Genomic DNA, 16,226 nt, shown 5'->3' with positions numbered 1-16,226 from the left:
GATTAGATCTGGCCTTGCTGCACAATATTCATTTAGTCATATCTGCTTGATAAAATTAGGTAACTGTCATCATTTCAATAATGTTGAGTAGACAATTTTTAGACATGTTGTTTGTCAGACATATGCCATTGATAGAAAGCTCTGAGCTAGTAATCTCAGAAAATGATCCCAAAAAAAGTGTTCTACATCAACTGTTTACACTGGACACATTAAAGCAAAACTTCTTTAAGCCATTCATTTGTCAAGTTGTCAGAAATTGCGCAAAACACATCAGGAATAGACCAGGCATCTGTCAGCGCTACGCAGCGCAGTGCATCAGCAACTATAATGTATATTTGATTATAATGGATTCTATTTGCAGTTTACAAACGTAACACTATGCTCATAGCTTTTGTCAACTAAGATCCTGAGCATCAAGAAAGAGAAATATGAAACTAGAAAATAGATTGATGCTCTCAGTCAATGGATGAACATCTTCCCATTAGTTTTTTTTATTTATTTGCGCTGATGAAGTATTAAAGTTGTAAATGTATGTTTTTAGTCTGCTTAACAGAAAGTCAGGCTGGCGAAGAGCCAGACAGATATAAGGTTACACACAACTTGCAGAGAGTTTTCTCTCTGGGAAAGAAAGGGATTGTGTCTTGTTTTAGAAAAAACAACTAAAAGGATTTTCTCTGCTTATTAATGTTATCTTTCCAAGATGGTTATCTGAATATGAAAGGCCTCCTGATAGGACAAGCTCAAAGCAACAGGATCAACTTCTGTTCTTTACAGGGCTCAGATCTCAGTAAATCTACACAGTTTATTTGAATAAATAATAAAACATATATATTTTCTATATATATATATATATATATATATATATTTTTAAAGACTAAATAACCAAAAAGAAACTGTGGTAACTCAGCTAACTAAGGTTTTATGAGTTTTCTGACTTTCTTTGTCAGGTTTAAAACTGTGTTTCTTTCTTTCAGACTTCTCAGAGAGGATTTCTGGGGAACGGGGGGCTTTTGATAACCAACCCAATAGGGATGCTCTTACTCTTTCTCTCTCGCTCTGCCTATCCGTAGTCCCGTTTGAATGCTGGGATGGGAAGAGGATTTGGGGGGGATGGGTGAATGGGGGGCAGGGGGTGGACTATAGGCTCTATTTTTCCATGGACTCCATCCATCTCAACCACATTTTTCTGTCAGGTCCTGGGAGATGAGGCTAATTATCCTGCTATTCATCTTCTCGCTCTTCATCTTAATCTCTCCATCCCTCCCCTTCCACTCTCCTCACACTTCGCTATATGTGCATTTATGCATGTGTGTGTGTGTGTGTGTGTTCCCACATATCTCTGTGTGTGCCTGGGCATGAATGTGTGTTTTCATGCATATAAGATTGTTTATATGGAAGCTGTTCGTATCATGATCCCTGCTTTACAAGAATGTCTCATTTAAAGTCCCATCAACAGAAACACCAGTCTGCCGGAGTCAAACCCATTGGAAATCCCTGGACCAGAATTAAGCATGACATGTCTATGCCTGTGTTCACATCGCCAATCTAACAGGCTTCAAATCATCTCTTCGTTCGGCTTTCTCTGTGTTTGTACGTGCATATGCATTTGATTAGCAGCAGTGGATCGGTTTGTTCTGTATAATCCAGGTTGTCTACTATTACACTCTCTAAAAATAAAGGTTTAATGTTGACATCTATGGTCACATGAAGGACATTCACAGTTATGGAACCTTTTCAGGTTTTTTAAAGTGGAAAAAAAGTTCTTTAGTTTTTTTTAAAGGCTCTTTACCATAAGGAAAAATGTTTTTTTAAGAACTGTTTACTGAAAGGTTTTTGGGGGAAACCAAAGATTGATCTTCTATGGGATCCCTTCAAAAACCCTTTGAAATCTTTATTTTTGTATTCACTAATGTCAGGTTTGGATTAAATCAAAGTGATTGCTCTGTTAGTACAGTACATTAAACAAATGGACCAAGACCCCCTGAAAAGATGGGTCTCTCGGCCCACTTCGAAACAAACTCAGGTGCGGTTCAAATGAAATATGAATGCAACATCACAACTAACCAATCATACTTTTTTCTCGTCATATTATTCATACTGTTTGTAACAGTTTGGTACATTTGTTGGAACCGCCATCTCCATTCATTTGTAGGCTTATACATTTGCATGCTAAATCCTTTACACGTTTTGTAACAAGTTCTTTGTGAGTAAAAATACCATCATATGTGCACATACATAATACAAGCACATTTCTAGAATCTTCTCAAATCTCCAGACGTCTCTACCCAGGTAATTAGATCACAGCACTTGTTAAGCTAAAAAAAAAATGGAGGTAAGATTACCTCTATCATTATGGTTTCTTTCTCCCCCAGAGCTATTTGACTACTGTATCACGACTTGAAAGTTGAGGAAAGTCCTGAGCTGTCAGGAGGCATCAGAGAGCTGCGGTGCCCTGCGGAGAGATCGTCTCCGTGCTGCTAAGATGGAGGCCAGCGCCCTTTCATCCTCTCCTGCAGAAAGACGCGCTTTCATTCTCTCAAAGGTAATATGTCTAACAACATCAAGGTGAGGGAGATTGCAGATGCGGTGCAGGAAATTCTGCTGTGCTACTGGGATGCTGGAAGGAACAAAGAGCTAGTGAGAAAATATCAAACACATGGGGGATTGGTGTAATGAATTTAGATATACTGTTTAGATAACGACATCTGTGTTTGGGAAGAAAAGCCCAGCTTGAAGTTTCTCAAACCTGAATGGATGACCAGGGCCTTTCCTGATGAGAAATTAATGAGGTCTAGCAGAGCCTATTAAAATGTGTCTCTCTGCTAAATATGATTTTCCTCTCTCAAGGTCATACAAGTAGCAGCAATTTAGATAAATGTGTGCTCATGTAATTAAACTGCGTCCTGTGTAGGCACAGCTCAAACCGCACAGACAGCAAATCAGTGAAATCTTTAAACAAGAACAAAAGAGACTGACGGTTTTAAACATGGACCAGGAAATCTTCAGCAGAGTGAAGACCATAGGGATCGGGGATACAGTAAATTGAATTGAACTAAATGGAACTGGGCATACTGGGAAAACTGAAACACGTTCACTTTGTCAATTAGTCTTGCATTTTGAATAGATTAACTTTAGGATGGACACCTTAGGCATTAAAATATCACAGAAAAAAATAGTTTAATTAAAGAGGACATAGTCATCTATTGTTGGCATCTCACTGCAACAGTATACTATGTTAAAAAATAGTAAGCTGTTTTTAGTGCATGTGCACACCAATTCCTCTGTCTAGATCTGCTTTTATACTTCCTTAATACAGGCAGTTTCATGTCTGAGAGGCTGATTTTTAAAGCTACATAATTTTTGTTAGGCTATATGAAGGTCACTTTAAAGCTGTTTTTATGCCTTGAGAGTCTTTTTAGGACATTGGTTTTCTTGAAAGTCCACAAGAAATCAGTGCTCATAATTATAGTTGCACATATGTGTAGGTGCGGGTGTGTCACTTTTAGGAAGATGAATAGACAGACTGAGGCTGAGAGTGAAGCATGGCCTCTAGCCTCATAATCCTACTTACAATGCAGAGTGAGCCCTGAACTTACCAGAAAAACCCTGGCTGTCTGCCTCCTGCTGAGACCAGAGAATATGGACGCTTGATTGCTGGTACGTCAGCACGTGGGGCCCACACCAGTACAAACTCAGTCACACTTGAGAACAAAGACACAGTAAAGGGGACATTAACAAATATCTTTATATAATCAAAATCCCCAAAAGTGGGTTTTTAAATCACAGATAAATTATGTTGCTGAAAACCAGACTGTCTGACAAATAATCTAAGGAAATGTAAAATAATTAACTCTTTTTAGATGCTCTTCAATGCATTTTTCACCCAGCAAACCAGAAAAATGAAGTTTTATAGTGCAGCTGTTTGCATCAGGTTGTACAGGTGCTGAGTGATTTATTGCTCTTCTCTGTGATGTGGTTTAGTTGAAGGAGTGTCATTTATGCTATTCCTTATCTCTGTCCCAGCCTGTCAAACATACCAGCCCGCTGGCTCTGTGTCAAGCGTTTGCATGTTTCAGAGATGGGAAGTTGTCAGGGACTGACGAGACAGGTGAAACAAAACCTACAAGCCCAATTCTCTGTTGAGTCTGTCTTTCTTGTCAAAGAGACGGCTAATGAAGTGTGAGATATTCACCTTTGTGCTGTATGCCTAGATGAACTAGTTTCTCTCCTGTTCTGGGGAACAAATGGAATCAGATTTTGTGCAGTGCACTACCATTCCATAGAGCTTTTACACACTGCTCTTAACACCTGGCTATTTTATAACCCCGGGTAAAGGTAAGTTTTACACTTGTAATTTAGAAGTGGGGTTAGCACTGCTTTTTACCCGGGTTTATTTGGTGTTAACCCTGCATTGCGGTGCCAAACGTGCACAGTGTTTAGCAGAGACACCCAATCACATGGCTCATGCAGGTCACATACTTTATTTTGGACAGTCAGAAACACATTGCACATTCTAAAAACAGTCGTTCCAGTATTTGAGGGGAATTTGTCAAGTTGTTAATAGAAAACACATGAATTTGATTCAACAATAGACTATTTTATTCTTACCATTGTAGTCCACCAAACAGACCATTCAGGAATAACTTGACAGTACAGTCTACAATAGAAGAATGAATAGGTTTCTGAGCTCCACTGCAATACTTTAAAAACAAAATTACAGGACAACCTGTATTCATAACATTTGAATCTGTGAAAGAAAAAAAAAATCTCAGAGATGACACACTTTCCACCAAAACACATCTATTGTGAGTGTGTAGAAAATAACTATGATTGTGCTCAATTATCTAGCCTGAAAATCATAAAAATAAACAGTAAAAAAAGGGACACTGTCCATTAAAGCTTAATGTTTTCTCTGGCTATAAAACTCTGCAGAAAGTCCACTAAGGACATTCCATCCTCTGTTTCCACTGCATATCTAGGGCAGGTTCAGGTAATGAAAACACAGCAGTCGTATAACACTGAGACACCTGTTTGGAAGTCCACAGGGGAGGAAGAGCAGGTAATAAGCACCTGACACAGAGAGAGGCAGCTGTCAGAAACAGTGAGGCTGTCCAGAGCCGGTATAACGAGGTGTGTTCTGAAGGAAATGCTCCAAGTGTAATTAAGGTCCAGCTAACTCTAGCCTGCGGCTGTCAACTGCCCATTTTTCATCATAATACATCTGCAGCACTTAAGGCCATGGAAACAAGAAAGAAAAAAATATAGGGTTTGAAATATTTTGTCAGATCAGTGCTCAACCAATAAAATTATCAGCAGGCATGAGGAGTCCCACTGAGACGGCTGGAAAATGTGAGCAATACAACGGGTGGAAATATTTTGTCTTTAATTTTGGAACACACCACAACAGTGCATTTCACAAACTTTAAAATATTTATAGAATTGACAAGTGATTCTTAAAATTAAGTTTATTACACGATTCTTAATTATTTAAGAACATTATAGATAGCTATAGTCACATGATCGCAGCAAACAAGGCTTCGTTTCTAATGATTTTAATTTCAACAAACATGCATAATTAAAAAGGTAGAGTGAAAATAGTTTCTTATTGGCTTTCTTAGTCAAGTCCTGCCTAAAATAATAAAACAAACACTACAACTTAAAAAAGAATAAAAATTATATACACACTTCATAATCAACTGAATTCATTGACTTTCAGTTATACTTTCATCAAACATAAATTGGTTTGTAAAAGATGTCTTTTGGGTTGTGTTCACCTTTACTGTTTTGACCAGCAGGTGTCATCAGAGTGAAGTGTTTCCAGTGCATCAATTTATTTATTTCTCGGCTGAGCAATTTGTTAAATAGATTGTTTGTTCCATTGTTTGTTGTTGCATTGTTTGTTCCATCTCAACTGATTTGTCCAGGCAGCCCATTTGTTCATGATTTTTGTATCACACTGAAGGCATATTTGTGTCACATGAAGTAGGCTATTTGGTACGCACTATTTTACTTAGCGGAAGTTGTAATGAATGTAAGATTTATATCCATGTATTGGTGAATAGGTTATATATCAATGACATTGTGACAATTCACATAGTGGCACTGGAATTGACGGGTGAGCAAAAGCCTGTGGTGGCAGAGGAGCACAAAAGCATAGGCTGAAGCATCATGAGGGGTGGATGCATTCCCATCAAGCTGGAAGACAAAACAGAGAACCACAGGGGAGCAGATGCAGTTGATTTATGTACTCTCCACCTTTAGACTGCAACATGAATTCACAAATGTGCAAAATAGGGTTTAAAAAGTGTCCTGATGAAGTATAAGCAGATAAAGCATAGAATTCTAATTCAAATTAACGTGGTGAGTCATTTCATAAGACATATTTGATTCAACATAGCCTACAATTTGACCTTGACCTGATTCAGTGGCTCAGTTTTGAGTAGTTTTACAGAGTAAGAAGGATCAGAATACGATTTAAAAATGTGGAGAGGAAATTTCTTTGTCTTTCATTCCAGCAGTTTTGATGCTTTTTGTCTTTGCCTGCTCTGTTACAGAATTACCACACCCAAAAAATGTGCGCGCGCACAGATGCCCTCTTCTGGTCAGGTTGGAGTCTGGTCCGTCAAAGTGAAACACGGAATCATTTTGACTTTTCTAATATGTTATTGCTGTCGTATTTTGTATTACATCACATACATAAAATTATATAAAGCAAGACAGTAACGTCATATTTTAAGGAAGACTAGTTGGCATTTCTTCAGAGATACAAAAAAATGAATATTAACAAATATTCCATCCTTGAGGATAATAGGCCTACTAAATCTCTGACATCTAAAGCGGAACTTATTGATTTTCTGCATAATTCACTTTCACTTCATTTCACTGAGAATTTGTGGCTTTTACTGATACATCTGAGGCTTCGTGGGATGAACAATGGGAGAAGGGTGTCAGCCATTTCAAAGTGTAGTCCCTGTAAAACATCACACGAGAGTCGTTTCAAAACAGCGAGCTTATTTTGTACATTTAATTCACATTTCTCATTTTAATAATCTTGAACATCTCATTGTGCATGTAATTCGTCTAAGGTTGAGGGAAGAGCATGAGAGGACCTGTGGATTTTCTGCCCTTTTCTCTTCTGAAACTCTTCCTCGTCCACTGTCCACACAGCCCCTGTCCTCCCGTCCACCCGCACAAAGCATTTGTGGAGACTAAGATTGTGTCGCACAGCATTCTGAGGAAAAAAAGGTTGAAATAGTTGTTAATCAGAGAATATAATTGATATTCATATGAAACAGGCCTTCTTGCTTTATTCAGTATGATCTAATGTCAAGAGCTCCACCATGTGGACATAAATATAAATAAATATATAGAACTGTCAGACCAATCTCAGGATCTTATAAATAAACCTGCTCAAGACTGGAGCTCTTTTGTTTTAATTTAGCTAATTTATATGGAATTAAACCTCTCACAATTTGATTAAAAAAATATTATTATACATATTATACATTTGAGTAATAATAAAAAAATGCTTATATTGAGTTTCGAACTGAACAGAAATGGGACTGTCTCCAAGTGTCAGCATATGTAGTACCTTCCATGTAGGAGAATTATGACGGAAGTAGAAGAACATTCTTGTGAACCAGTTGTAAATTTCGTTTAGCGTCCGCTGTTTTTCTGGGGCTTCTAGAATTGACTGTTGGAATCAATAACATTTTTTTATTTTAAAAATACAAGGATTCGTTTAAAATTCAGAGTGAGCATTAGCTAAATGTATTAAAATACATATAAAATAAAGAATTTAAATAATATATATTAAATCTAATCAAATATGTATTAAATCTGATATACCATATATACATTAAAGGCAAACCAAAGACGTGTACTTACCCATCTGATTAAGAAAGCATAAGTATATGGAGGTCGTATATTGGCATATTTGTAGTATTCAACGCTGCTAACAAAATCTGTTATTGGCAGAAAACCGAATTACTAAGAAGCAAGACATTGCACAATATTCTTGGAAAATGACCACAAACCCATATACACTGTGCCTTAAGTGTCTCACTATGAGTTTTGCTGCAAGTGCAAAACATCGTGTAACAGCTATGAGTCAGTCATTTTCGATAATACACTTGCGCAATACATCTAGCAAAGGCAAAATTTTGTTTTTATAGTACACAGCTTATAAGAAAACTCCAGCTGAGTACGTCTGAACTACATTCTGTCCAGACCTTAGGCTTCCTTTGTGGTCTGTTGGCATGCCTAGTGTGGGAACAGGAAACAAGCAATATCACAGCTCCAACTGTAGTCATAGTGGTAGACCACCAACTTTCTACTGTCTGGCCAACAACATAAACACATTAAGCAGAAGGAAGTAAGAACAAGAAGACCTTCACAATGTAAACAGCGATAGGTGGTGACCTTTATTAATCTGTATATTTTCCAACCACTTCAGCATCTGCATTTCAGTTTCACTTGATAGGTTTTTTCTGATGACACTACTAAGCTAGACTGTGTGTGGTAAGGGCCACAGCAAGGTTTTACCTGGCAGCAGGTGTGGTAGGAGTATGTGCCAGGGTTCCTGTTGTACTGGTGCTTCACTAGCTCTCTCTGTCCTGCCATCTGGCTCCCCCACCTGGGGCAAATTTGGTACCAGCGGCCTCCAACAGCCTGGAGCAGCCCCCTGAATGAGAACACACAAGAGAACACACCTACATATGAGAGTGATATTGAGCACAGATAGGCCTATAGTTTTCCGTAGGCGTCTTAAGATACGATTTGTTCATCAGCACTTTTTATAAATTTACTGACGTTTTATGAAATCACAAAAAGGAAATGTCTTGTTCACTGTGAGAATCACTGTTTCTATACGCACTCATGAAACTTGTGCCAGTGTGAGAATACAGAGTATTCTTACGGTACGTGTCGAGATGCATTCAAGCAGTTGAAGGTGAAGTTGCATCGCGTGAAGTTTCTGCTTCTCCTGAATGAGCTGAAATCATCACATATAGCTTGTTAGAGCCGGCGGGGTTTCAAACCACCGTTACCAAGACGTTTGATTCTTTTGGGTTCACACATGACTCAAAACCAATGAAACCATGATTCACTCTCTTGTGCCTCATTCATGATAAGTGATGATGATCAATGATGCAAAGCGTGACTTGTGTGTGCGCCCCGTGAAAGACTATTGCTGAGTCCCAATTCGCATACTATCTGTCCTAAATAGTATGCGAAACTAGAATTAGTACGTCCCAAATCGTAGTATGTTGAAAAGAGTATTCCAAAGATACCCGGATGGTCTACTATTTCCGGTTAGAATTCGAAGTGCAGATCAATGCAGCCCTGCTTCTTCACTCCTCAACTTGGTAGAAGAACACATTGTAAAATGTATTGTGAAAAAAAAGATGGGAATAGTAAATAAAATTTTAATGGACTTAAAGAATGAATGAAACGTTAACAGTTGTGGTGTGCGTAACTAGGCAACCACGTTGTCGTTCACGTTGCATGACGTCATCGAAGTATGTCCCAGAATGTGCATAATCTTTTGCTACACACTCAAAAGTATGTACTTTTTCCTCACAAAAAAAGTACATACTTTTAGGTCCTAGTATAAGTAGGCGAATTGGGACTCACTGATCACTGATGTACCTGATTCTCCATGTTGTGTACCAGATCTTGCTGAACTCGCCACTGTGCAATTGTTTTCTCATCTGTGCTGTGCTCTTGGTTCAGATGTCTAGATAGGTTGAGAATCAAAAGCTGTATCCTTACATTTGAAAATGATCAATTCCAACAATGAAGGCTTGCTGATGTTACTATATATATATATATATATATATATATATATATATATATATATATATAGGGCCCTCCATAAGTATTGGAACAATAAAGACAAAATTGTTTTGTTTGCTGTGGAATCAATAAATCTGTAAATGAATATGAGACAAAACTACAGAATGTCACATTTTATTATTGGGTGATTCAATACAAAGATGTTTTACCAGCTAAGAAGATCAGCACTTTTAGAATTTCCATCTCCCTATCTGATGTGGAACAGCTGCCTGTTATATCCATTGCTTCTGCATTCTAAGGGGCCGTTCACATATCGTGTCTTTTGCGCGCTCAAGTTCGTTATTTCCAATGTAGGCAGGCGGTATGCACTCTCATAATGGAAGCGACGCGATTGCGATGCACACGCGGTGCGACATGCCAGTTTTTTTCAGGCGCGTCCACACCGCATCGAGTTAAAAACATCTCAACTTTTCAGAATGCCGCAAGCGCACCGCAGGTCATGTGACAAGATCTAAACATTCAGCTTCATCCTTTCCCGTAACAACGTTGAAAGCTCAGCCAAGATGAAGGAACAGGTGATCATAGATGTATATGGATTGCCATTTTGAAATAAATTTAGTAGCAGAACTACTGCAAGATATTTTTGTGCTGCAAATCCATTTATCATTTGCTGATTTTCCGCGTCTTCATGGAGAGAGCGCGTCATTTTTGCTTAGCAACAGCAGACGCCTCAGGAGCGCTTCTGCCCGAGCGCTTTGGAAAGAAGGAGAAAGCAGCGCGCATTGCGTTTTCCACGCGTTTTAGGCACGATATGTGAACGGCCCCTAAGTCTTGCATTCGATGATGACACATACAAAACAGGATGAAGACGAGAAAGCCAACTCTGAAAGAAAAGCAAGCAATTTGGATGCTAAAAGAAAATAGGAAGACAATGAGAACTAAAGGAAAAACAAGGGACATGGAGAAATCAAGTAGTTTGGAAACTACCGGTGACATGAGCAACCAATGACAACCTGACCGGCTGAGAAAAACAACAGTAGCTGATGACAGGTCGCAGGAGATTTTGACACAGAATTACAGGCAAGGCAATTAAAGGCATGATTTTTCACAAATGTGAGCCAGTAGAGTTCTGGAACTGAGTTGATGGACAGATGAGACAAAGATTAACCTGTATCTAAGTGATTGGAAAGCAAAAGTCTGAAGAAAAAAGGGAACTGCAAATTATCCTAAGCATACAACCTCATCAGACTGAATTTGGAAGGGTACAAAATCATCATGGCTATTGAAATCACTTCATATTGGATCAGGACAATGACCCAAAACACCATGCCAGTTCATTCAATGACTTTATCAGAGCAAAGAATGTACAATCTTAGACTGCCCAAATCAATCTCCAGATTAGAATCCCATTGAACATTAATTTCACCATCTGAAGAGGAGGCTAAAGACAGATACTCCCCAAAACAAGCAACAGTAGGAATTGGCTGCATTAACGACTGGGGAGAAGCATTTCAAAGCATAAGACCAAGAGTCTGGTGATGTCTATGGGTTGCAAACTCTGCACTGCTCTGATGGCATGCAAGGAATCTGCAACTAAGTATTAGCTTTTAATCTTTTAAATCTGCCTTAAATTCAACTGTTCCAATATTTATGCTCACATCAAATAGTGGGATGAGCTCTAAAAGTACTGTCCTTTTTATTTGGGAAAACATGTATGTGTCGAAAGACCTAATAGTAAAATGTGACATTCTGCAGTTTTGTCGCATATTCATCTTTTAATCATATTTGCAAATCTCTTGACTCCACAGCAGAGAAAGCAATTTTGTCTTTACTGTTCCTATGTTTATGGAGGGCACTATATATATATATATATATATATATATATATATATATATATATATATATATATATATATATATATATATATATATATATATATATATATATATATATGTGTGTGTGTGTGTGTGTGTGTGTGTGTGTGTGTGTGTGTGTGTGTGTGTAAACATATAGACTTACTTCAAAAAATGTGTATACCCTTCAAAGACTTTATCACAGCCTGGCCAGCGACATTGTCCGTTTACAAAAAGAGAGTTGGATCTCTGGATTTCTGACTCGACTGGGCTGAGAGGGACACATGAGGGGCATTAAGATTCTAACTGATGAACATTTAATGCCAATAGAATTTAATTTTTTTTACCTGTACTTACCTGTGAGAATGAAAGCTGGAAGATTGTTTCCTGTGCTGGCTTGATCCAGAGACAGCTTGCATGAAAGTCTGCGCACTGTGACCTATGTCTTTTCTTTTGTTCATGACTATTGGGTTGCCCTCATTTGCTAAAGAATAAGACAAGATAGGGCTCACTTGTGAGTACTGTAACAAATTCTGTAACACATTTTTCAGCTATTTATTATTTTATATTGTTTTTAAATTAGTAAAATGCACTATATGGGTATGTGTATAAAAATAATTTCAAAACGATAAATCTCAAATAAAATAATTTGAATTGTCTTGAAATTATGTGTGTGTGTGTGTTAATATATTCTGGAATATATATATATTATATATAACATTACATATTATGAATAATACATTGAAATCACAGCATAATAAAATAGCAAATAGCAATAGCGGTTTTCGTGATTTGAAATGCCTTTGCTCATCATGAAGTTTGAATAATAAATTTGAACACAAACCCTGAAGCTGGAGAGCCGGAGAGCGAAGTACAGATGGCCTGATAGGAACGGTCTGGAAATTCTGAAACATCAGCTGAAGAAACTGCATCCGTTCAAACTCATCAGCAGCTCTCTGCACATGAACACCCACAGAATCAGACCAACACAATAAAGACCATTCACAGAGAGCTACAGCACATTTGTGCACTATAGCTTTTAAACATCAATAGTTTATTAATTTACCTGGCATAGAGGATGTTTTATTTGTGATCAGGAAAAACAGAAAATAAAAATTATAAACAATAAGAACAATAATATATATATATATATATATATATATATATATATATATATATATATATATATATATATATATATATATATATATATATATATATATATATACATACACACACACACAAAAAATACACATAGCAAGAAATGTAACAACAATTTTATTAAACAATATACTTTTATACACAAACCCATTTTGAATCTTCAGTAGTGCAGTTTAAATTATAAGCAAACAACATACAAAGGGATGTTGTGCTTTTTAAAGCATTGTTACAGAAAGTACCAGAGAATTAAGCTCACTCACACAACGGACCCCAGAAGAAAGATGTTCCACCGGCTGTGGGGAAGAAGATTTGGATAAAAGAGGGGGAGATGCATCCCGTTGTTCATTTTCTCTCCCACTCGCTCTTTTGTCACCCTCTCTCTCAGATTTAGGCATTCCTGAAGTCAAGAGTTTGAAAAAGATTGCAGATTGATGTACAGATTGCAAACATTCACATTACATTTACATTTTACATAACATATACTGTAGGACAGACAATGAAGCATTTAACTGAATGTTATCTTCTTAAGTTAGCAATAGCGGTATATATATAATTGTATATATATATACACACACACACTGGGATTCTGCTTTTTCTGTTATTCAGTTATTCAACATAGAATATTTAATTTAGTATTTTAGATGAATAACATTTTAAATATAATAAGAAATTATATCAGAAGTCATTTATAAATTCTGTAAATGTTTACCCCGTCTTACCCCCAGTAGTGGGGTGAGATGACCTCTTTGTATAATTTTACAGCTTGCGCTAAAATAACTAAATTAGCAAATGTTTATTTTTATTTCCCATAATAGCACACTGGAATCATCCTGCATATGCTAAACTTATATCTAAATATGTTACAGTTTAAAGTTACAGATTGTTCTTGAGGGGGATATTGCTGACCATCTTACCCTGCATCTTGAAATGTACTGAATTAAAAAAAAAGATTTTTTTTTCTGATAGAAATTAGTTATATTTACATGCATGTAAGGAATGTGAGTGTTACGAACACAGACCCTGATGGTTTTACAGTAGCCACAAGACCATTATTATTTCTTACATACTCTAATCTCTAACTTCCCTATTTTATGTTAAAGTCTCTAGAAAAGCCTAAACATGTGAGTTGCTTGAATGCAAACCCAAAACATGCACGACATCTATCTGTCATACAAAACACAAACCTCTCCCACCTCTCAGGAAACCACAGACACACTTTGCATTTTGCAAAAACATGCACGAAAGAAGCAACCCAGGAACAGGATAAGGGATATAAAACAGCAATTGAATGTGGTTGGTGATGTTATTGAACCTGAGTTGAGATCAGTGTATTGCTAACAAAAAAAGGATGTTTTCATCAAATGCAAGCAAACATGAAAATTCAGTGAAAAATGTATTTTCATTTCATCTATTAAATAAAAATGAGAAAAATTACAATACTTTAGTCAATATTCAAAGTCATTTGCTTTTCTACACAAGGTGAAGAGTGTCTGGCACATATGCAATTTTGTTTTCAGGTTCACACTCAGCGATGGAATATTACTCACTATCACGCTTGTTCATTTTTCCTCTTTTCACATGCATTTTACATAATCGAAGTGAAACTACACATAGGCATCATTATTGGTCAGCTACTTTCCATTCCTTCTCTACCACATGAAAGTAAAAAAAAAAACTCAACTTTGTTAGTCTTCATAAAATAAGGATGCTATCTGCGAAAATTTGAGAAAAAAAACAAAAAACAAAATTACTCAAATCTCTTTTACTTTCCTACATTCATATTTCCAACATTTGAGTATAGATGTACATGCAGTAAAGATAAACATGAAATAATTTCAATAATAACAATCTCGATTTCATTTGCGACATACATAGTATCATAATAATTTGCATCACAACAAGGTTAAAATATTATTCAGTCATGCATAACAACTGTTAAAAAAATTATAATAGTCCTATGATTTAAAAACATTTTCTCTGCAAAATGAGAGTTCATTACCACCGAATTAGAAGCAAATAAGTCCCAACATACATCTTGTGTGCATGCAGGTTATGTGAATTCAGATTTAAGAACAAATGTTTGATCATTTGGAAATATCTTAATCCATACCTGTCTCATCTAAGGCCTGCATGGAATACTTTGTCATCAAAGTTATCAATAAAAGACAAGTAGTATTAAATCAGGTTTATTTCAGAACAAAATATTCACCGAGAAACAACGTTCTTTACCTTGCACCTCTGTAGTCAGCCGCTGTCTTCCTGTGTTTTTCTGGTTAAAAACGAGACTGAAATGATCTTCAGAGGATAAAAATATAAATCTGAAAAAAGAGATAAAATCTCACATCAAAGGAATAAATGCAATGCTATTTTTTTCTAATTGTATCAAAGGTCATGTAGACCACATGCAGATGGCATGCAGCAATATTATTACCATAACATGTCAGTCTGCAGAGGTTTTCTTGTGGAAGATGAAAGGCATTTCATGTTGTACATTTATGTTATGTTAAATGTATTTCTGTACCCCAAATCTTTCACTATGATTAATAAGCACAATATTAACAGGAAAAATTGATGCCCTTCTATAATAAAGTTACCAGGAAATGTAGAGACAAAATATCATTGACAGTTTCTAGTTATTTTTTTTTTCTTTGAAAACAAGTGATAAAAAGTAATTAAATAAAATGTTGTGCTACGAAAAACCTTTAAAAATATTTTTGCATTAGGTCATATCATATCATATACATATATATATATATATATATATATATATATATATATATATATATATATATATATATATATATATATATATATATATATATACATGAGTCACTGGTCTTTGTGATCTATCATTTCATTTTTTTCCAGCAGAGACAAAAAATAAAAAGGTTTTCCAAAACATGAGCAAAGATTGTAACAGGCAACACATCAAATTAATAGTTTCCGCAGAGCTGTAGTGCATCTTCAAACTCACCTGAAGTTGCCACCTTCCCACATAGAATGTGTCATTGTCAGTCAGTATAAAGCACTATTTATACTCAGAAAATACTCTGTGTCATCACAAAGGAAACAGAAAGAAATGTTCAACAAACAACAGAGCTCCAAAGACCAGGTGCTCACATGGCATCAAACAGTGAGCATGTCAAAAGCATAATTAATAAAGGAAGAAATATAATTTTTTATCACTGACCTTTAAGAACCTTTTACATTACCATTTACTTTTTAAACATCTTTTGTATACAATAATGTGATTTACACAGGTTTGAGGGAGGCGTCGCATATTTTTATATTATTATTATTGTTACAATAACAACAGTGACATCAACAATAATCATTTTATTATTAATAATAAATATCATCATCATAAAGTCTCAAGATCATTATCATTTTAACAGTGTTGGGGGTTACGTATTCAGA

At 36.2% G+C, this 16,226-nt stretch overlaps 1 protein-coding gene across 2 annotated transcripts; it reads right to left on the bottom strand.

Annotated features, from left to right (window-relative positions):
• Positions 1-5,450: 5,450 nt before the first annotated feature.
• On the bottom strand, positions 5,451-15,864 carry LOC113076458 (forkhead box protein P3-like). 2 transcript variants are annotated; one of them, XM_026249138.1, is made up of 13 exons: positions 15,784-15,864; positions 15,039-15,127; positions 13,049-13,206; positions 12,493-12,604; positions 12,006-12,132; positions 11,815-11,919; positions 9,649-9,736; positions 8,918-8,992; positions 8,545-8,683; positions 7,888-7,964; positions 7,592-7,693; positions 7,110-7,231; positions 5,451-6,970 (listed from the first exon to the last, which is right to left on the bottom strand). In XM_026249138.1, the coding sequence occupies exons 1-13, from the start codon at positions 15,816-15,818 to the stop codon at positions 6,880-6,882; spliced, it is 1,320 nt and encodes a 439-aa protein (XP_026104923.1). In that variant the 5' UTR covers positions 15,819-15,864; the 3' UTR covers positions 5,451-6,879. The 2 variants fall into 2 exon arrangements, with proteins under 2 accessions (XP_026104923.1, XP_026104924.1); XM_026249139.1 differs by having other exon boundaries at positions 13,070-13,206.
• Between the last annotated feature and the right edge of the window lie 362 nt (positions 15,865-16,226).

This window comes from Carassius auratus, unplaced genomic scaffold (assembly GCF_003368295.1).
Source record: "Carassius auratus strain Wakin unplaced genomic scaffold, ASM336829v1 scaf_tig00020493, whole genome shotgun sequence".
In the NCBI taxonomy this organism is placed as follows: Eukaryota; Metazoa; Chordata; class Actinopteri; order Cypriniformes; family Cyprinidae; genus Carassius; species Carassius auratus.
This window is presented reverse-complemented; position numbering and strand designations above follow the sequence as displayed.

What these genes read in the sequence shown, in the direction of transcription:
- LOC113076458 (XM_026249138.1), bottom strand. Translation starts at nt 15,818, where the DNA reads ATGACACATTCTATGTGGGAAGGTGGCAACTTCAG. An exon ending in TCCAGCTTTCATTCTCACAG is followed by an intron (nt 11,920 to 12,005) that starts GTAAGTACAGGT and finishes TGTCCCTCTCAG; the next exon opens with CCCAGTCGAGTCAGAAATCC. An exon ending in GGGTATACACATTTTTTGAA is followed by an intron (nt 9,737 to 11,814) that starts GTAAGTCTATAT and finishes CAACCTATCTAG; the next exon opens with ACATCTGAACCAAGAGCACA.